Consider the following 23,030-nt stretch of genomic DNA (forward strand, 5'->3'; position numbering starts at 1 on the left):
TGAGGACTCGTTTAAAAATTGAGGAAATGGTTTCATTTGAAAGACTGTAGAGATTTCATAGACTTCGGTTTTTTTAAAAGAATACTGGAAGGACTTGAGATTTTGTTTAAAAACAAACCCTTACTGGATGTCATATGTCTTAAGCTAAGTAAACAGCAATAGCCTTGGTGACTAGGGGAGTTGTTTACCGAGAAGTGGCATGTCAAGATTTATGGTGGTCAAGAGTTGGTTTCGTTTGGATATTGTTTTGAGTCAGTTGGGGGTCAGCCTGCTAAGAGAGAATCCACCAGCTCATCCTTTTCCACCCCTTTGAGAATCCAGTGTGTGGACTGGAGTAATTGATGCCGCATTTCTCCTGAAAAGCCTGCCTGAATAATCCTCAACATCGCCTGAAGAGAATGCTCCAAAAAGATCCCAGTGACAGCCGTCTACGAGTATCCGGATGCCAGACTAAAAGGGCTAGTGGAGAACATCATGTATCTTATTCTTTATTCCTTAAAGAATTAAAAAATATTTGGCCAAAGTTTTTTTTGTCTTTTTGTAAAGAGATCTCTGCAGAGAAAACGTCTTTATTTTTTCTTTAACCGGTGTGAGTGTGTGCGCACTTGTGTGTTGGGTTAATTTAGAAGGGAATTTTCATATTTCAACCCGTGTGTTAATGCTTTGCATCTCTACTGAATAAGCCTTGTTTTATAATAAATTAAAAATTTTGTTGTTTATTAAAGAAAACTGGTTGGTGGATTTTACTCTGAAATAAAAATAGAGTATATAATTGGCCAATCGGTAACAGGATAAAACATTTAAATATATGTTGTGACCCGTGAAGAAGTAGAACCAGAGAGCGACAGTGCACTCCTCCAGTCTCGGTCGTAACACTATCTCAATCTTAAATATATTCAACAATGGAGCATCCACAACCCTCTGGAGTAGAGAATTCCAAAGATTCACAACCCTTTGAGTGAAGGAATTTCTCCTCATCTCAGTCCTAAATGATCGGCTCCTTATCCTGAGACTGTCTCTCCGTGTTCTAGATTCCCCAGCCAGGGGAAACAGTCTCTCAGTGTCTACCCTGTCAAGCCCCTTCAGAATCATGCATGTTTCAATGAGATCACCTCTCATTCTTCTTCTAGAAAACTCCAGAGAGTATAGGCCCAATTTACTCAGCCGCTCATCATAGAACCCTCTCATCCAAAGAACTAATCTAGTGAACGTTTGCTGTACTGTCTCCAATGCGGGTATATCCTTAAATATGGAGACCAAAACTGTGCACTGTATTCTAGGTGTGGTCTCACCAAAGTCCTGTACAATTGTAGCATGACCTCTTTATTCTTGTACTCCAATCCCCTTGCAATAAAGGCCAACATGCCATTTGACTTCCTAAGTGCTTTTGTACCTGTATGCTAACTTTCTCTACTCCTTGTATGAGTACACCCAAGTCTCTCTGAAAATCAACATTTATAAGTTTCACGCCTTTTTAAAAATATTCTGCCTTTCTATTTTTACGACTAAAGTGAATAACCTCACACTTCCCCACATTATACTCCATTTGCCACCTTGTAGCCCACTCACTTAACCTGTCTATATCTCTGTGCAGTCTCCCTGTGTCCTCTTCATAGCTTACATTCCCACCTAGCTTTGTATCATCAGCAAACTTGGATACATTTCTCTCAGTCTCTTCATTTAAGTCATTAAAATAGATTGTAAATAGCTGAGGCTCCAGCACTGATCCTTGTGGCAGTTCACTATTCACTGCCTGCCAACTTGAAAATGCCCCGTTTATCCCTTTTCTCCGCTTCCTGTCTGTTAACCAATCCTCTATCCATGCTAATATAGTACCCCCAGCTCCATGAGCCCTTATCTTGTGTATTGATCTTTTGTATGGCACCTTATCGAATGCCTTTTGGAAATCCAGGTATACTATATCTACTGGTTCCCCTTTATCTACCCTACTAGTTACATCCTCAAAAAACTCTGATTAATTTGTCAAACACGATTTCCTTTGCGTAAAACCATGTTGACTTTCTCTGATCATACTATGATTTTCTCAGTGCATTGTTAAGACTTCCTTAATAATAGGTTCCAGCATGTTCCCAATGACTGATGTCAGGCCAACTGCCCTGTAGTTCCTTGTATTCTCTCTCCCTCCTTTCTTGAATAGCAGTGTTGCATTTGCTAACTTCCAATCCCCTGGGAATGTTCTACAATTTAGGGGATTTTGGAAAATCATAACCAGCACATCCACTATCTCTGCAGCTACCTCTTTTAGAAACTTAGTATGTAGGGGAGTTACACTCAATGTATAAAAACTGCTACAACCGTCTCAGGATGAAGTGGCTCAGGAAGAAGATACAGGAAAGCAAATGGAGCTCTGCGGCTGCAGTTCAGGTTTAGGAGGTGGCACAGTTCAGTCACCATCTCTTTAGTGAAATGCAGGCACCTCATGCACTGCTCCTGGCTGAGGCGGAAGTCGGAGAGATGTTACCTAAAGACCCTATAGCTCTAGTTGGTGGAGCAGTGGGTCCCTCGTGCAGCTGGGAGTGATTAAGAGAGGGCGTTAATGGGACCAGCATGATCCAATTGGCAGGTTGTGCACCAAATCAGCATTAGAGGCTGCTTGACATCACAATCCACGCACTCTTCATGCTTCTGGTGCCCGCAGTGTATACCCACGCTAGCACCCTTACAGCCAGGGCACCCTGCCCCAGAAGTGGCCTGAAGCATTCCAGTCGACATTTTTTGAGTTTTGGGCTTCTGCAGCGGCAGCGGTGTTCTGGAGCCAAATTCCGTGGCCACTGTCTCAACATTATCAGCCAGATCTCGTGTGTCACCTCACAGCGGGTTGCTGAGGCAAAGTAAATACTCAAGATACAGGAAGATTGGGCCTGGGGTCAAGATTATATTACTGCATTAGTAATCTAGCAGATGTGAGTGCCAATCCCACCAGGGCAGTTTGAAAATTCTGAATTGAGATTACAAAATCGAAAAATAAAAAGCTGGTATCACTGAAGAGGACCATTGTCGTAAAAATCTAATTGTTCCTTCGGGAAGGAAAGCTTCCATCCGTACCCAGTTTGCTCTATGTGACTCCAGCCCCACACCAACGTGGTTGACTCTGAAGCGGCCGAGCAAATTGTATGGAAGTGCAAGCAGCGATTCAGGAAGGTGGCACACCACCACCGTCTCAGGGCAATTAGAGACAGGCAATAAATGCCAGCCTTGTCAGCGGCACCTACATTGCAAGAATACATTTTTTAGAAAAGAAGTTGGAGGGGGAGATAAGCACCAGGGAATGGGTTCTATATTATAATGGCAAAGAGGCAACAGAGAAGCACTGTAAAACAGTAATTAACAAGTTAACAGGAATTTCATGTAAATATATTAGTTCTTGGGACATAGCCAAAACTAGTAATGTAGCATTTATTGCCCAGTCCAGATAGCATTTATTGCTCATCCTGGGTACATAAGTACATAAGAAATAGGAGCAGGAGGAGGCCATTTGGCCCTTCAATCCTGCTCCGCCATTCAATCAGGTCCTGGCTGATTTTCGACTACAACGCTACTTTGCCACCTAATCCTCATATCCCTTCATTCCCTGAGAGTCCAAAAGTCTGTCGATCTCAGCCTTGAATATACTCAACAACTAAGCATCCACAGCCTCTGGGGTAGAGAATTGCGAAAATTCACAACCCTCCGAGTGTAGAAACTTTTCCTCGTCTCAGAGCTAAATGGCCATCCCCTTATCCTGAGACTATGCCCCCCTGGTTCTGGAATCTGCAGCTAGGGGACATACAAACATACGAACATACGAATTAGGAGCAGAAGTAGGCCATTCAGCCCCTTGAGCCTGCTCCGCCATTCAATAAGATCATGGCTGATCTGATTGTGTCTCAAATTCCACACTCCCGTCTACCCCCGATCACCTTGCCTAACAAGAATCTATCTACCTCTGCCTTAAAAATATTCAATGATCCCGCCTCCACCACCCTCTGAGGCAGAGAGTTCCAAAGTCGCACAACCCTCTGAGAGAAAATATTTCTCCTCAGTTCTGTCCTAAAAGGGCGACTCCTAATTTTAAAACAGTGCCCCCTAGTTCTGGACTCATCCAGTTCTCAGCATCCACGCTGTCAAGCCCTCTCAGAATCTTATATGTTTCCATGACATCACCTTTCAATCTTATAAACTCCAGAGAGTACAGGCCCATTCTACTCAATCAGACAACCCTGTCATCCCAAGAATCAATTTAGTGAACCTTCAGTGCACCCCCTCTAAGGAAAGTATATTCTTCCTTAGGTACAGAGACCAATACTGTACATAGTACCCCAGATGTGGTCTCACCAAAGCCCTGTACAACTGGAGCATTTATTGCCCTGCCTTAGGTATCCTATGGGCATTAAGTGTCAAATTCATAGCATGAAACTGGAGTCACATGGATGCCAGACCAGGTAAGGACAGCAAGTTCCCTTCACTGAAGTGCACGAGTGAACTAGTTGACGTTTTGCTCCAATTTGATAGCATGATCATGTTTGGGCGTTTGCCTACAAATGATTGAAGATCACAGCTTGCCATGTTGAGATTACAATGCCCAGTCTCTGGGATGCTTATCCAGGACTATAACTGTTGGGCAACTTTACCAACACCCTACAAGTGGCACTCGGTGGAACGTCATCTCGATTCTCTTTAACATTTGCATTTCCCCAGTCCAAGATAAAAAAGTAATCCAGAGTGTGATGACAATTTTGTAAGCGGTGACTTTCCATTTTCCTGTACACGCTTTGCAATGGTGATGACTAAGCATTCATCACCTGAGAGAATGTCAGCACCTGTGGCTTTAAAGAAAACAGGATTCACAGACAGATCAGCACAAATCAGTCGTGAGGAGCTGGCTGTATCGAGTCTCTGGTTTCTGTTTGTGCCGTACAACCTGCAGCTATCCCTTAAATAGTAACCAATCTATTGAAGAAAAGCTGTTTTAGCACATATTGTGACAGAACGAGAACACTCTCTAGTGCCCTGAGCTGTGATAACCGCAGCTGTTTCTAAGGGAAAACTGCTCTCCCTGTTCCATCTATCCACCATGCCTCTTTAACCTGTAAAGGTTTTTTTGTTAAGATGCCAGCGATTATTTTTTGATACAGTCGGGGTCTCCAGAAACAAGCCTGTAACCATTCTCCCCTTTTTTTAAACACTACAGTTACTGCAAACAGTTCTAACCCAGAAGGGATCTGCTCCAGAGACAGCAGGAGGTGAAGGAGTTGCCAAATCAGAGCAGCCTGCAGGTAGGCCTTGAATGTTGAGCTTGGGCTTTTTCATTAAAGTGCAAGAGAAACTGCCAGCTGGTCATTTAAAAGTGTCTTTGGCGGGTCACAAAGGGGAAATGAATGAAAGGCTTCAAACTGCATAGTGTTCTCTGGGTCCTCCATTCTCCTTGTTAAAGTAGGTTGGCACAATAATGAGCGCACACCGCAGGTCTCGGCTAAGAAGTAGATTCAAGGACAAATGTAAATCTGTCAGTATTTACAATAAAGGCTGATGCTGTAATGCAGTATTAGTAAGCAATTGCTCATAACATGACACTGTATTGATGACATTTGTTATGTATTACTGGGAGATGTAATTTGTCACATATATAATTTATTTTAATCATTTTTAAAGATGAAATTTTTTAATTCATGCCAGGGTAAACTCCATGCCAGTCACTTCTTGGTACCACATGGCCATTCCTTCTGTGTGCCATTTAACCATGTATTCTGCTGTGAGAATCATGCAGCACATAAAGAAGGCCATTCGCCCCTTCATGCCTGTGCTGGCTCTTTGAAAGAGCTATCCAATTGGCCCCAGTCCCCTCTGCTCTTTTCCTGTGGTCCTACAATAATTTTCCTTTTCAAGTGTTCGTCCAAATCTCTTTTGAAAGTTACTGTAGAATTTGCTGCAGTGTATTCCAGATCTTAACAACTCGCTGCATAAAACTCACTCCTCATCTCTCCCTTCAGGATAAGGATAATTTCCTCAGCCACCTGATATGTGATTTGATATGATGCAATATATAGATTAACGTTGGAAAGATAAACTAAAACATCATTGCACTACAATTATTAAGATTAATAAGTTACATTTGTTTTTCTACCCACGTCTCTACTAAAAATAAGAGACATTTTCACAGGCAACATACATGGCCTGACAGCGTTCTTCATGTGGGAGCCAGGATGGTGTCGGCAAGTTATTCGACCTTGAGAGACATCACGATGATCTCTATCCTGCCCGCACCCACCATGTACATAAGTGTTCTTTACTGTGCAGTCACTGGATGGCAGATTTTTACCCCCTCCTCTGCAACCTGGGGTGCTGAGGCCAATTGTAGTACATCCAGTGCTGACACAACTCGTTCCACAGCCTTGGTCGAGAGAGTTGGGTGGGTGCTGGTGGGGTGGGGAGGGGTGCTGTCCTGGTGGGGAGGGAAAGTCAGCTGAGGTTGTGCTCCTGATGCTAATCCAGTCACTCCTGCTGGATAGTGCATGTTGTGAGTGGAGATGAGATGAGGACAGGAGTGATGCCCCTCATGGTCGAATAAACTGCTGATCACGCGAGGAGATGGTTGAATCCAGCCACGGGAGGGATCCTCTTCAGTGACTCCTCTCACTAGAAACCCCTGTATGGATTTTTCACCATCAACTTGTATAGAACCTTGCACTGGAGCACACTTGGAGCACTCTGTACAATTCCAGTCTCTGTGTTGTAAAAATGATATAGAGGCACTGGTGGCAGTGCAAAAAAAGATTCGCAAGAGTGATACCAGAACTGAGACGTTATATCTATCAGGAACAATTGAACAGGCTGGGGCTCTTTCCTCCAGAGAGGTGATCTGATAGAGGTTTTTAAAATTATGAAAGGGTTTGATAGAGTAGATGTAGAGAAGATATTTTCACTTGTAGAGGAGACCTGAACTATGGGCCATAAATATAAGATAGTCACTGATAAATCCAATAGGGAATTCAGGAAAAACTTCTTTGAGAATGTGGAACTCGTTACCACAGGGAATAGTTGAGATGAATAATATAAATGTATTTAAGGGGAAGCTAGATAAGCACATGAGTGGGAAAGGAATAGAAAGATATGCTGATAGGGTGATATGAAGCAGGGCGGGAGGAGGCTCATGTGGAGCATAAACACCAGCATGTACGAGATGGGCAGAATGGCCTGTTTCTATGCTGTAAATTCTATGTAATTCTAGATCTGTCGTTTGCACAAGGCTGAAGTGCGAAGACAGCCCATTTGATGTTTTCTATCTGTTCCACTTTGTCACAGGAGCTGCCCGGCACCAGAGTGGGTCAAGTTGCCCATTGGCAGAGCAATCATATGGTGAGCAGCAGCTGAAAAAGGCTGAGGCACAGTCGGAAGCGAAGGTAAGTGAGCCCGGGAGCACCGCGACACTCGTGGTAAAGACTCGCTAGATAAAGCTGCAAGGTTTCAAAGCTGTCAGGTTTTTTTCTCTCCCCACCTCCCCTCTCTCTTTCTCTCTCTCTTTCGTTCTGCACAGTTAAGTCTCTGGTGAGAGCGGAGCTGGAAGGCGGTGAGTAATCATTTATTCTAGTAAAAGATTTGGATCTGTTGAAATTCCTTTTAACAAGCTGACAAACATGACCAATCCAATTTACATTGCATTTCACTTCATTGTGAGACTGATGTTTAGGTTTTTTTTAGTAACTGCCGTCTTTGAGAATATGCTTTTAACCCTTCCCTTGTCGAATTTTTTGCACTGTACCTTGAATAAGAATGCATCCAGTTTCCAGTGGTGTCAACTGCTCAATGGAATTACACGGACCAAAGGAGGCCAATCGGCCCATCGTGCCTGTGCTGGCTCCTTGAAAGAGCTATCCAGCTGTGATGTAAATGAGAGATAATAAACACACCAAAGTTGCTTCTCGGTCCCCCGACTGACCCATTCTCGGTTGTGGTATTCCTTTCTTTACCTACCAGTGTCTTATATTCCTGTCTGCAATGTACGTGTGCTGCTACAGAGAGATGCCATAAAGTGACAGATTGCCTTAGACATGATGCCCAAAGACATGCCAAGGGAACCCACAGTTCATATGGTGCTCAAGGGCTATATTATACAAACCTTGATATTTACTGCTCAGCTCTGAAGGCAGAAAGATCTTTGTGGCTTTTGAAGCCCACACATGTTTTCCTGTAGTCGGAGTCAGCTTTCAGTTTCCCCGCTGGGATTTTATTTAAATAATGTGCTTATTAATATTATTTAAGCCAGGGTGCAAAATGAACGAGTTTCCACTCAGTCTCAGACTGATCAAGACCTGCTTCTTGTGTATTTCCGAGTCATTTGGCTCTATTTGATAGTTTGGCTGCAGCTACTACCTCTAGTCCATTTTATATCGGTGTGTTAGCTTAATGCATATGGTGCTTGACTAGTAGATCAGCAGTCGTGAGTTCAAATTCAACTGGCTTGTTGTGAAATTGAGTTCAATAAATCTGATAGTGGAAAATTGACTGTGGAATCAGCTGGATTTTTTGTAAACATCCAACTGGTTCACTAGTGTCCTTGAGAGAAGGGGATCTGTCACCTCCTCACTGGCTCTGGTTCCCATGTTACATGGTTAATTGTTAATGCCCTCAGGGTAGCTTGAGAAAGGAAATAAATTTTGAGTGAGGTAGGCCCTCAGACGTGCGTTACATTACAAAGGCTCAGTCACTTTCTGGCCTGTGGAAAAGCTTCTGTAACATGTTGTGGTTGAAACAAGGTGGCACCAGAGCAGGGGAAGAGCTCAGTGGGTTCTTTCCTGGATTATTCAGTCAATAGTGCTAGTGGCAGTGAGCAGCAGGGCTCGGCATTCCTTCAACACTACAGGAATGGCAATGACTTGGACCAAAAACACAAAAGGTCAAAATGCTCAATGGATCAGTCAGCATCTGTGAAGAGAAAGGACAGGTTAACGTCTCGGGAATGGACCTTTCATCAGAAACGGAAGAAAGTACAAGCAAACAGCAATTAACAAGGAACAGGAAAACGACAGTGAGGGAAGAATCAAGCACAAACGCACATACCTGCATGCACGCCTACACATACACACACACCTATACCTGCACATATACCTACACACACGCCTACACATACACACACACCTATACCTGCACATATACCTACACACATACCTACACACACACACACACCTACACACACACACCTCCACACATTCACACACACACCTACACCTACACACACACACCCTACACACACACCTATACCCCTGCACACACCTACACACACACACACACCCCTACACACACACACCTACACACACACACCTCCACATACACACCTCCACACACACACCTCCACATACACACCTCCACACACACCTACACACACACACACAGACACACCTACACCTGCACACCCACACACACACACCCATACCCCTGCACACACACACACACACACACACCTACCCACACCTGCATACACACACACACCTGCACACAAACCTACACATACCTGCACGTACACCTACACACACACACACATTGTACACACACACCTGCACACACCTACACTCCTGCATACCTGCTCACACACATGCTTAACCATGCATGCACAATACATGCAAACCTGCACACAATTTCACACATACATAAAAATAAAAGCAAAATACTGCGGATGCTGGAAATCTGAAACAAAAACAAGAAATGCTGGAATCACTCAGCAGGTCTGGCAGCATCTGTGGAAAGAGAAGCAGAGTTAACGTTTCGGGTCAGTGACCCTTCTTCGGAACTGACAAATATTAGAAAAGTCACAGATTATAAGCAAGTGAGGTGGGGGTGGGGCAAGAGATAACAAAGGAGAATGTGCAGATTGGACCAGGCCACATAGCTGACCAAAAGGTCACGGAGCAAAGGCAAACAATATGTTAATGGTGTGTTGAAAGACAAAGCATTAGTACAGATTAGGTGTGAATACACTGAATATTGAACAGCAGCAAGTGCAAACCTGAAAAAAAACCTGAAAAAAACAGTGGGTAAGCAAACTGAACAAACTAAGATGAAATGAAATAAATGCAAAAAAAGATAGTAAAAAATGTAAAAAAGAATGTAAAAAAAAGGAAGAAAAAATAACTAAAAATGAAAGTAAAATGGGGGGCTGTCATGCTCTGAAATTATTGAACTCAATGTTCAGTCCGGCAGGCTGTAGTGTGCCTAATCGGTAGATGAGATGCTGTTCCTCGAGCTTGCGTTGATGTTCACTGGAACACTGCAGCAATCCCAGGACAGAGATGTGAGCATGAGAGCAGGGGGAGTGTTGCCATTTCAGGTTTGCACTTGCTGCTGTTCAATATTCAGTGTATTCACACCTAATCTGTACTAATGCTTTGTCTTTCAACACACCATTAACATATTGTTTGCCTTTGCTCCGTGACCTTTTGGTCAGCTATGTGGCCTGGTCCAATCTGAACCTTCTCCTTTGTTATCTCTTGCCCCACCCCCACCTCACTTGCTTATTATAATCTGTGACTTTTCTAATATTTGTCAGTTCCGAAGAAGGGTCACTGACCCGAAATGTTAACTCTGCTTCTCTTTCCACAGATGCTGCCAGACCTGCTGAGTGATTCCAGCATTTCTTGTTTTTGTTTCACACATATATATGTGTCTGCACATGCACACACCTGCATACACACACACACCTGAAGAAGCATAATGATCTGCAAAGTACTTAGGTGTAAAAGAGGTGACAGTTAAACAGCAGATGTGGTATTCACATGAGACAATAGGATGTGCAGTGAGAGACAGTAACAACATCTATGAGACACAGATGAAGAGCTGATTCCCTGATGAGGGTTGGGAGGGATTGAGGTAGAAATGGTAGCAGGAAACACTGACAAAGCAGAGCAGCCTCCCATAGCCCAGGAGCCTTGGAAAAGATGAAGAAAAACAGGTCGACCCTAACCTACCAGCAGGGGATCCGATGAAGCGATCGCTCAAGGGCCTGACACCTGGCATCACATTGGCAATTGGGAAGCGCCTGTACACTTACAGTTTGGGTCTCAGTTGGATGCAGCAGTTTTAAATTCCACTGCTTCGTGTAAACTGCGGGTGCTTGAAACTTGAAATGAAAATGGAACGTGCTGGGAAACACTCAGCAGAGAGAAACAGAGTTAACGTTTCAGGTCTGTGACCTGTCATCACATTCAGAAGAGCCACGGCCAATATTCCTGGCAGGACCACTCTGAGTAGATCTGCAGTATACACAGACCATTAGACAGTAAAGGAGACAATCAGAGCCAGGTCAAGATGAATGCGAATGGTCATTTTGATCGGTGTGGTGAAATGTAAAGTTTGTGCAATTGCATTTGTGCCTTATCCACCTTCTAATTCCACAATGCCTCATTAATAGCTGCTTATTAAACTGTTGACATCTCACTTCTCGGTGGTTGCAGGTGAAGTTGATGAGTAGCCCTTACATTGCCATCAAATGTCTTCCAGCATGATGCTGTAAATATATCCAGAGTATGATATTTATAAAGCCATTAGACATATGCAGTAGCAGAACATGAGGCTTGATTATTGCTTAGTTTGTAATCACCATTAGAATTGACATCTTGAGTGAAGTTTTGACATTTTGACATTGAATTGTAAAACACTGGTCTGTTTTTGGCTTGCGGTTTGTGTCAAAATGAAATCCAAACTTGGGGATGCATGTGTTGCTATGGGAACCACCAGAATCTTGTTTCTATTCCTGCCCTCCGTTGCTGCTCATAGCCACACTATTGTTTTAGAAAAATAATTTATTTTACGATTTCTTCTGTAAATGAGCTTGAGTTAACCTGTGCTGCAAATAACAGCGCAAAGGGACAGAGTGAAATATCAACTTATATCGAACTGAACAGACTTTTGTAAAACAAAAATCCTTATGAGAGTGAAGAGTAACATATATGAGAATTAATTGCAGTAGCCTGGCAATGGGTTAATTAAAGATTAGGGATATCTAGGAGTGAGTTACAGGAATTAATCAATTGGTTAGTTTGTGATACACGGACATGTGGAAGTGAGTGAGACGCAGTATTCAGTCGTGGGGTCGGTTAGGCATTCACAGATAATTGGGAGCAAGTTACTGGCAGTAATTAATCAACGGATTAATTAGTGATTCACAGATATCTGGGAGTAAGGGACAAGTAGTAATCCATTAATGAGTTAATTAAAGATTAGCAGATATGTGGGATTGAGTGACAAGTGGTATCCAATCAGTGGGTTAATTAATGATGAAATATCATATAGCAAGTAGCAGGCAGTAATCCATTGATCGGTTAATGAGAAAGAAAAAAACTTACATTTGTATTGTATCTTTCACGACCTCAGGATGTCACAAAGCTCTTTACAGCCAATTGAGTACTTTTTTGAAGTGTAGTCCCTGTAGTAGTGTAGGAAACACAGCAGCTAATTTTTGCACAGCAAGCTCCCACAAACATCCCAAGAAACAAATAGACGGACAATCTGTTTTTATCAGTGTCGATTGTATAACAAGAATAGAGTGATTATTATGTTTATCAACTTCCAAAAAAACAGTTGAGAAGTTGCCACTTTATAGGCCTGTTGATAAAATGAACACAGACAATATTAAAGGGTATGTGGCAGCATGGACAGGATGTTGTGGCTAATGGACATTTTTTGGACTGGAAGGTTGTGGAGGGAGGTATTTCCCTGGCGTCAATTTCAACTGGAAGGACATGGACAGTGGTATTATAGAGGATACAAGTATCATCCCAGAAATAGCTGTAAATCATGAAAATTACAATCACCAGGGAAGTGGTACTGAGAAAATTGTTGGAGCTGTGGGTTGACAAGTCCATGGGTCCTGATGGACTTCATCCTAGGGTCCTAAGAGAAGTGGCTAGTGTGATAGTTGATGCATTGGCTTTAACTTTCCAAAGTTCCCTAGAGTCAGGGAAGGTTCCATTGGATTGGAAAATAGCCAATGTAACTCCTTTATTCAAAAAGGGAGGGAGACAGAAAGGAGGAAACTACACATCAGTCTTATAGAAAATGTTAGAAGCTATTATTAAAGACGTTATAGCAGAGCACTTGGAAAGATTGAAGGTGATCAGGCAGAGTCAATATGGTTTTGCGAAAGGGAAATCATGTTTAACCAATTTATTGGAGTTCTTTGAAGAAGTAACATGTGCTGTGGCTAAAGGGGAACTGGTGGATGTACTGTACTTAAATTTCCAGAAGGCATTTGATAAGATGTTGCATCAAAGGTTACTGTGGAAAATAAAAGCTCATGGTGTAAGAGGTAACATATTGGCATGGATAGAAGGTGGGACTAGCTAACAGGGAACACAGTAAGGCATTAATGGATCATTTTCTGGTTGGCAAGGTGTATTGAATGGTGTGCCACAGGGATTAGAGCTGTGGCCTCAACTTTTTACAATTTATATAAATGACTTGGATAAAGGGACCGAACCATAAAACCATAGAAAAATTACAGCACAGAAGGAGGCCATTCAGCCCATCGTGTCTGTGCCGGCTGAAAAAACTAGCCGCCCAATCTAATCCCACCTTCCAGCACCTGATCCAAAGCTTTGCAGGTTACAGCATTTCAGGTGCATGTCCAGGTACCTTTTAAATGAATTGAGGGTTTCTGCCTCGACCACCGTTCCTGACAGTGAATTCCAAACACCCACCACCCTCTAGGTGAAAAAGGTTTTCCTCATGTCCTCTCTAACCCTTCTACCAATCACCTTGAACCTTCTCCCCGCTGGTAATTGACCTCTCCACTAGGGGAAGCATGTCCTTCCTGTCTACTCTATCTAGGCCTCTCATAATTTTGTACACCTCAATTAAGTCACCACTCAGCCTCCTCTGTTCTAAGGAAAACAACCCTGGCCAATTCAATCTTTCCTCATAGCTGCAGCTTTCAAGCCCGGGCAACATTCTTGTAAATCTCTTCTTTACTCTCTCCAGAGCAATTATGTCCTTCCCGTAATGTGGTGACCAGAACTGTATGCAATACTCCAGCTGTGGCCTCAAAAGTGTTTTATACAGTTCTAGCATTGCATCCCTGGCTTTTGTATTCTATACCTCAGCCAGTAAAGGAAAGAATTCCATATGCCTTCTTCACCACTCTATTTACCTGTCCTGCCACCGTCAGGGACCTGTGGACATGCACTCCTAGGTCTCTCACTTCTTCTACCCCTCTCAATATCCTCCCATTTATTGTGTATTCCCTTGCTTTATTTGCCCTCCCCAAATATATTACCTCACACTTCTCTGGATTGAATTCCATTTGCCACTTTTCCGCCCACTCAACCAAACCTTTGATATCATTCTAGAGTCTCCAGCTATCCTCTTCACTATCAACTACACAGCCGATATTTGCGTCATCAGCAAATTTCGCAATCACGCCTCCCACATTTAAGTCCAAATCATTAATATATACCACAAACAGCAAGGGACCCAACACTGAGCCCTGTGGAACGCCACTGGAAACCGCGTTCCATTCGCAAAAACATCCGTTGATTACTACCCATTGTTTCCTCTCACTGAACCAATTCTGGATCCAACCTGCCCCATTCCCCTGTATCCCATAGGCTTTCATTTTACTGACCAGTCTGCCACGAGGGACCTTGTCAAATGCCTTACTAAAATCCATGTAGACCGCATCTACTGCACTACTCTCATCAATCCTCCTTGTTAGTTCCTCAAAAAACTCAATCATGTTAGTAAGACATGACCTTCCCTTAACAAATCCATGCTAATTATCCCTGATTAATCCGTGCCTTTCTAACTGACAGTTTATCCTGTCCCTCAGAATTGATTCTATTAATTTACTCACCACCCAGGTCAGACTGACTGGCCTATAATTACTTGGCCTGTCCCTCGCACCCTTTTTTAAGGTATGGTTGCTAAATTTGCTGATGAAACAAAGATAGTTAAGAAAATAGGTTGTGAAGAGGACATAAGGAGGCTACAAAGGGATATAGATAGGGTAAGTGAGTGGGCAAAGATCTGGCAAATGGAGTTTAATGTGGAAAAATGTAAAATTGTCCATTTTGGCAGGAAGAATAAAAACGAAGCATATTATCTAAATGGTGAGAGATTGCAAAGCTCTGAGATGCAAAGGGATTTGGGTGTCCTCGTGCATGAATCGCAAAAGGTTCAGCAAGTCATTAGGAAAGCGAATAGAATGTTATCGTTTATTACGGGGGGAATTGAATACAAAAGTAGGGAGGTAATGCTTCAGTTATACAGGGCATTGGTGAGACCACATCTGGAGTACTGTGTACAGTATTGGTCTCCTTATTTAAGAAGGGATGTAAATGCATTGGAAGCAGTTCAGAGAAGGTTTACTAGACTAATACCTGGAATGGGCAGGTTATCTTATGAGGAAAGGTTGGACAGGCTAGGCTTACATTGGCTGGAGTTTAGAAGAGTAAGATGCGATTTGATTGAAACATATAAGATCCTGAGGAGTCTTGACAGGGTGGATGTGGAAAGGATGTTTCCCCTTACTTAAAAATAAGCGATCGCCCATTTAAGACAGAGATAGGAGAAATGTTTTCTCTCAGAGGGACATGAGTCTTTGGAATTCTCTTCCTCAAAAGGCAGTGGAAGCAGAGTCTTTGAATATTTTTACGGCAGAGGTAGATAGATTCTTGATAAACAAGGGCGTGAAAGGCTATTGGGGGTAGGCGGGAATATGGAGTTGAGGTTACAATCAGATCAGCCATGATCTTATTGAATGACAGAGCAGGCTTGAGTGGCTCCTAATTCATATGTTTGTATGTTTGTATTTCCACCAAGGGACTCAGTGGACTGGGAGGTCATGTGCAATGTTATTTTCTAGTGGGGTGGGGGTGGTGACAGAGAGGGCAAATCAGCACTTGTACCCCGCCCCCCCCCCAATGGGATGTATTTGGAAGAGTTCCTGAGCTACCCCAGTAATTCCACCTCCCCTACACCCTTTAAAGGCCTTAGCGGAACGTTTGCCAACTGCGAGAGTGTGCCCATCGCAATAACACCCGAAGACGCAGGCAAAATAATCGATCCATGAGGGAATCGACTAACTTGGACTGAAAGAGACCTGATAAGCAAAACAACAAGCTCTTCGGCAGACATTAACCAGATTCGTTGCTACCCTAGCACCGCGGTAATATTTGCTGACTGTGGGTCAGAACGGTACCCACTACTGGAACTTTGCAGCCAAAGTGCCTCCACACCCGGGCGTGCAGCTTAACCCTGTCCCCATAATTCTACATAGGATCTGGGGGTTCATGTCCCTAGAAGATTGACCAGTATCCCTTTGTATTTCCAGACCTCATGAACAGCAAGCAGACTTGCATTTATACAATGCCTTTCACAACGTCCGGATGCCCCAATGTGCTTCACAGCCAATAAAGTTCTTTTTGAAGCATAGTTTTTTTTTTCCAAAATATACTTTACTCATAAAAATCTGTAAAAATTACATTGCCAAACAGTTTCCAAACAGCACCAAAAAATACAAACATTGCAAGGGAGATCAGTTTCCTTCAATACTGTCATGAGTTTCTTCCCAACCCTTCCGTTTCACAATTGTCATGTCAATTACAGTTTTACATTTACAGCAATTGAGAATATTAACGATACAGTTCGAGGGGTTTCCCATGGATCCAGCCCCTCAGTCCAGCTTGGTGGGGGAACCTTACACTGTGGTCTTTCCCCATTGAGCCTTTGCTGCGGCTGCCCCAAGCTTTAGTGCGTCCCTCAGCACGTAGTCCTGGACCTTGGAATGTGCCAGTCTGCAACATTCGGTGGTGGACAACTCTTTGCGCTGGAAGACCAGCAAGTTTCGGGCAGACCAAAGGGCTTTCACCGAATTGATAGTCCTCCAGCAGCAGTTGATGTTTGTCTCGGTGTGCGTCCCTGGGAACAGCCCGTAGAGCACAGACTCCTGTGTTACAGAGCTGTTTGGGATGAACCTTGACAAAAACCACTGCATCTCTTTCCACACCTGCTTTGCAAAGGCACATTCCAGGAGGAGGTGGGCGACCGTCTCTTCCCCACCACAGCCAACGCGGGGGCACTGTGCGGAGGGGGCGAGACTTCGGGTGTGCATGAAGGATCTGACGGGGAGGGCCCTTCTCACCACCAGCCAAGCTACGTCTTGGTGTTTGTTTGAAAGTTCTGGTGATGAGGCATTCCGCCAAATGACTTTGACGGTCTGCTCGGGGAACCATCCGACAGGATCCACCGTTTCCTTTTCCCGTAGGGCCTTGAGGACATTCCGTGCAGACCACTGCCTGATGGACCGGTGGTCAAAGGTGTTTTTCCGCAGAAACTGCTCCACGAAGGATAGGTGGTACGGCGCCGCCCAACTGCATGGTGCGTTCCGCGGCAATGTGACCAGGCCCATCCTTCGCAACACCGGGGACAGATAGAACCTCAGCACGTAGTGACACTTGGAGTTTGCGTACTGGGGATCTACACATAGCTTGATGCAGCCGCACACGAAGGTGGTCATCAGGATGAGGGCCACGTTGGGTACATTTTTCCCGCCCATGTCCAGAGATTTGAACATCGTGTCCCTCCGGACCCGGTCCATTTTAGATCCCCAGACGAAGTGGAAAATGGCTCGGGTGACTGCCACGGCGCAGGAGTGGGGTATGGGCCAGACCTGCGCCACGTAGAGCAACAACGTGAGCGCCTCGCACCTGATGACCAGGTTCTTACCCACAATGGAGAGAGATCGCTGCCCCCACATGCCCAACTTTTGTCGTACCTTGGCTACTCGCTCCTCCCATGTTTTGGTGCACGCCCCGGCCCTTCCGAACCATATCCCCAGCACCTTCAGGTAATCTGACCTGACGGTGAAGGGGACAAAGGATCGGTCAGCCCAGTTCCCAAAGAACATGGCCTCGCTCTTGCCGTGGTTAACTTTGGCTCCCGAGGCCAGTTCGAACTGGTCGCAGATGCTCATCAGTCTGCTCACGGACAGCGGATCCGAGCAGAAGACGGCGACGTCATCCATGTACAGGGAGGTTTTGACCTGAGTGCCTCCGCTGCCTGGGATTGTCACCCCTCTTTTTGAAGCATAGTTGCTGCTGAAATGTAGGAAATATGGGAGGAAATTTGTGCGCACAAGGCCCTACAAATAGCAATGTGCTAATGATCAATCTACTTTTTAGTAATGGTGGCTAAGACATAAATATTGGGCAGGACCCTGCTCTTCTTCAAAACAGTGCCATGGGATCATCTAAGTCCACCTGAGAGGGCAGACAGGGACTCAGTTTAATGTCTCAGCCGATAGTGCAGCACTCCCTCAGTACTGCACTGAGAGTCTAAGCCTAGATTAGGTTCTTAAGTTCCTGGAATGGGACTTGAACCCATGATCTAGGGCGACACTTAAACAAAAGGTGTGTGGAGGTCAATGATTTTTTTAAAACATATTTTCATTGAATTCCATTTATTAAAAAAAAACTAGCATCTGAATTTTAAACCCACGCCACATTTAACATTTACTTTGATAGCTTTAACTGTAGCAGCTAACCTGTGTATGGGACAAATATGATGATGTTCTCTTGCGGAGTCAGTCCATCTCTGTCAATAAATGACAGCAGCGCTAAAATAAGATTGCGCACATCTGCATACCCTTATTCTTTGTTGATATTGTACCTGACAATCAGTTTGTCAGATTGGCAAGTCCAAACTGTACATTTTCATGAATTGCTTCAGAAAGATTTTTTTTAATCATGCTGATACTTTTAATACAGACACATATATATCATCCAGTTGCCAAGTGTATAGGTTTTTTTTTTTGTTTTTCTGCAATGGGTTTGACTGTGTGATGTCAGATGGTGCATGTTGCGCAACCCTACCCATATAGAATTATTAAGTGCTAGTTGATCTCTTGCATTGGCTGACATCAAGACCAGCTATATTCTTAAGGAGAAATGGAGTGAGGGGAAGGGCGGTATAATTGGGTAGTTGTTCAGACCCCATTTTAGAGTCATACATTCTGTCATAACTTTTATATTTCTGTTGTAAATTCCGCTGTGCACATTTAGAATGAAAACTGTCTCTGACATAGTGTAATTACAGCCTCCTGCCATCGGTGGCATTGTAGCTTCTAATTCAGGAGTGACACGTTTAAATTAATAGTTCCCATTATAAATGTGGACACAGGAACTTATTGCTGTTGAAGCTAGGGTCAGCTAATTCAGCACAGAAAGGAGACTTCCTGCTCTGTGTGACTCACTTCCAGTTGCCAGACCTTTTGCTTACTGAGCCACAGGAGAGCTTGTAAGGCACAGTGGCGCAGTGGTTAGCACCGCAGCCTCACAGCTCCAGGGACCCGGGTTCGATTCTGGGTACTGCCTGTGCGGAGTTTGCAAGTTCTCCCTGTGTCTGCGTGGGTTTCCTCCGGGTGCTCCAGTTTCCTCCCACATGCCAAAGACTTGCAGGTTGATAGGTAAATTGGCCATTATAAATTGCCCCTAGTATAGGTAGGTGGTAGGGAAATATATAGGGACAGGTGGGGATGTGGTAGGAATATGGGATTAGTATAAATGGGTGGTTGATGGTCGGCACAGACTCGGTGGGCCGAAGGGCCTGTTTCAGTGCTGTATCTCTAAACTAAACTAAACACCAGTATTTCTGCTATCGCTACTCAAAGTCCACACATACATACTACCATCAAGACTTGTATCATAACCAGAAGCCATCCTCTCTGGTCTTCCTCTCCCCAACCTAGGGACATTGAAGCCTTTCGTAGCATCTATACCAGCTTCCTAGCTATGATCAGACGAGACCAGGGATTGAACCTGGGATTTTGCTGATCATTATGACTAGGTTCCACATTCCCAGTGCCTTTACCAGTTCAACTATCTGAATTGTGATAGGTGTGAATCTAAATTATGAACAAATCCACCTAGAAATTATGCCAGCATCTCCTAAACCCCTTTCCCCTGTATGTCCTTCTCACCTCAACAACAGGTGTGAGGACCTCATAGATTTCTTCAATGCCAAGACGGAGACCCATTCATTACCTGCCTTTGTTGTTTCCTCTTCCACTGCCTCCTAAGCCATATCCAGCCACCAGTCCCCTTCCCACTATAGCCCTGCTCTCTCATTTTCCTCCCGTCTCCTTTTCTTCTCCAAGTTCCACTAATTCATGAGAGCCTTGATCCGTCAACCCCATCTCCATTAATCTCCTTCCTGTGGAACCACAGTAGTTTTATAAAGTATCTAAGTGGCTTCATCATTTCCATGCCTCATATTTACTTGAGATGGCAAAATGCAGGTGAAAAAATTGAAGGTTCAGTAGCCCGTGGAAATGGTCCAATCATGATCTGAGAGCGTCATTTTGCTTGGCGGGGCAGGTTGTGAAACAATTAACAGGTTCACTGAATCTCCAATTGCTCTAGTTTACTGAGCAGAGATGGGTACGGTCTCTAAAGCTGTACAATATTGCCAGCTTTATATTTGTTGCCATGAGAACTTGGTTATTTTTGGTCCCAAAGCATCAACAGTCGCACTCCCTTCAGCCTATTGCACTCAAACAATGTGGCCTTGCATAGTCATAGCGACCAGAGTTAGTTAAAGAAGACTTGAAAGATTTGTGTCACCTTGCAGAAAAAAACTTATCCTTGACAGAAACTCCACAGGTTTGAGACAAGGGGCTAGCAAGAAGGAATGGAATCCTTACTAATTGTTTTAATTATGTCTTGAGCAGTTTCAAAGATGTAATGGATGGTCACGATTGAAAAGTATGGCTGCCATCATGTCAAACCATTCCTCCATCCGGTTGGCTCTGTATGACATAATCCCTTTAAAATGATTCAACATTATTATAATGGGCTTATCTACCTCCAGTGTAAACAGATTTCAGGAGGAAGCGATGTCTTAAGGTTAGATTTTTATCACTGAATTCTAACCTGCTTTTCACGTTCCATTTTTTTTTTTGTTATCCTTTATCCAGAGCCCAGAGACAGTTTTTAACTGGCTCAGTGAATTCCAACTCCAGCAGTATGCTGCTAACTTTATCAATGCTGGCTATGACATTCCAACCATCAGCCGCATGACCCCTGAGGTAAGTCTACAAACGACAGGAGGAGATAGCGGTAAAAGAGGCACTGGGAGCAAAGTCGCTCTGTGCGCTGTTGGCCTCCGAATGCAACATGTGTTCAGCGAAATTGCTTTGTCCGCTAACTTAGCAATGGCAAATTGATTAAAACGACAGACCAAACAATTTCATGCAAACTCATTAATAGTTCATATGCTAATACTGCACGCCAAGGTTTGTGCATTAAACCCTAATGGAAACAAAGTACTAGGCTTTGCATTCATATTCCATTGCACATCATTTGAACACTGAAACTGCACAGGTTGAAAATTGTTCTCGATTATTCACTCATAACAGTTTTAAGGGAAACTGTGGGCTGTTACAGTGTCTACTGAATATGCTGTAAACAAGATCTGGCTCCCAGCATTAATTCATTTATCTAAATCCATTTACAGGTTTTCTCTTATTGCTAGGACTGGCATTGATTATTAGAAAGGTTGTTAGCAGGTTTTTGTCATGAAGACTGACTCACTGCTATATAAACCTCCACTTTTACCTCCAATTGTCTCCCTTTCAGCCCCCTTTCCTGAAACAGTGACTCATACTGTTCGACAGCCATCTGTCTCCCTCTGCCACTCATCAAGGTAGCAACTCTCTGCATGTATATCTCATTGTCACCAACGTTGAATTCTTCCAATTCTTTTATTTAATCAAAGAAGCAAATCCGGTGTTTGCTGGTCCTGCAAATCAAAAATAAATCATTGACATGCTTGAATGTCCTTTTTTATAAAAGTGATGCCTTTTGTCCATTTTAAAATTCTCATCATTTTTAAGTAGCAATTATGCATATATCGATATTTATATATTTAAGCAAAGACATAAACAAAACTTCAAAGGGTAAAAGCAGAAGACTGAAAGAGTCTTGAACTTTTGAAAGCTGTGTGTTGAGCTGGAGAATGTCTACTGACAGAGTGGAGAAGAGCGTGAGGAGACTGCTGTTAAATTGCCTGATTAAGAACTCTAGCTTTCTTGAATTAGATCACAGCTGATACTCTTTCTTTACAAAACTCTATCTCAGTTTTGCAAACTTCAATAGTCCCAGCATCCACAGTCTTTTGGGAGAGAGCGTTCCAGATTTCTGCTACTCTTTGTGTGGAAAAAATGCTTCCTGTTTTCGCTTCTGAATGGCTTGGCATTGCTTTTAAGATTATGTCCTTTCATTCTTGATCTCCCCACCAGACAAAATAATTTCTCCGTATCTACCGATGGTGTTGTGGCATCAGATTAGGATGAGTTCGGTAAATAGATCACTATAAGCATACCCTTTTGGTCAGGTAAACTCTGCAAGGACAGATTTCTGGAAAGGTGCAGCTTTTGGTTCAAAGAGGAGGAGGCCTGCTTACAGGAGTGGATGTTGAATCCATTAAAAGAGTAAACAGTTATATAAACCAAGAAATGGTTTTTAACAGGTGATGCCAGATTGAGGAGCAGCACAACTAAGTTTGATCCTGGCCTAATGCCCACATGCAGGGTCTATCCCATAGCAATAAGGAGCAGGTACCCTAGCTGTTGTCCTTTGTTAGGATGCAGGCTTGGTGACTTATTCTGGTGCCTGGATTGTTATGCTGGCTGAGATCAGTTAACCCAGCAGTGATAGGAATCAAATGTGGGACCTTCCTGGTCCATATGCCATTGGTGTTAGGCAAATGCTTCAGTTTTCAATGCTTTTTTTAAATAATAAATTGCAAAATAATCACTAACACAAAGAAAATGAGCAATTGTTCATTACAGCCTATCCTTACGAATTGGAAAAAAGCCTTCTCCTACTAGCAGCGATAGTCTCCCTATGTATTTTAACCAGGCAGCAGGGAGCAGAATAATTCCACCCAGATATACCATGTACTGTCAGAAAATGACTGCTCTGTGAGTGCCGAAAGCCTTCACGGTTCTTGTGCCGAGGAAATGTTGAAATGAATTAGTGTTGGGA

The 23,030-nt window shown here is 43.5% G+C and overlaps 1 protein-coding gene across 7 annotated transcripts in view; it reads left to right on the plus strand.

Annotated features, from left to right (window-relative positions):
• caskin1 (CASK interacting protein 1) overlaps positions 1-23,030 on the plus strand; it is a 646,418-nt gene that overhangs the window by 584,820 nt on the left and 38,568 nt on the right. For 6 of the 7 annotated variants that reach the window (XM_068056519.1, XM_068056520.1, XM_068056521.1 and 3 more), the window contains 3 exons: positions 5,192-5,276; positions 7,303-7,400; positions 20,960-21,070. In XM_068056519.1, the coding sequence (XP_067912620.1) occupies positions 5,192-5,276; positions 7,303-7,400; positions 20,960-21,070 (294 nt within the window). The remainder of the gene's footprint in view (positions 1-5,191; positions 5,277-7,302; positions 7,401-20,959; positions 21,071-23,030) is intronic. The other variant, XM_068056524.1, reaches the window with a different exon arrangement.

The sequence above is a fragment of the Heterodontus francisci genome, chromosome 24, assembly GCF_036365525.1.
Source record: "Heterodontus francisci isolate sHetFra1 chromosome 24, sHetFra1.hap1, whole genome shotgun sequence".
Lineage (NCBI taxonomy): Eukaryota > Metazoa > Chordata > Chondrichthyes > Heterodontiformes > Heterodontidae > Heterodontus > Heterodontus francisci.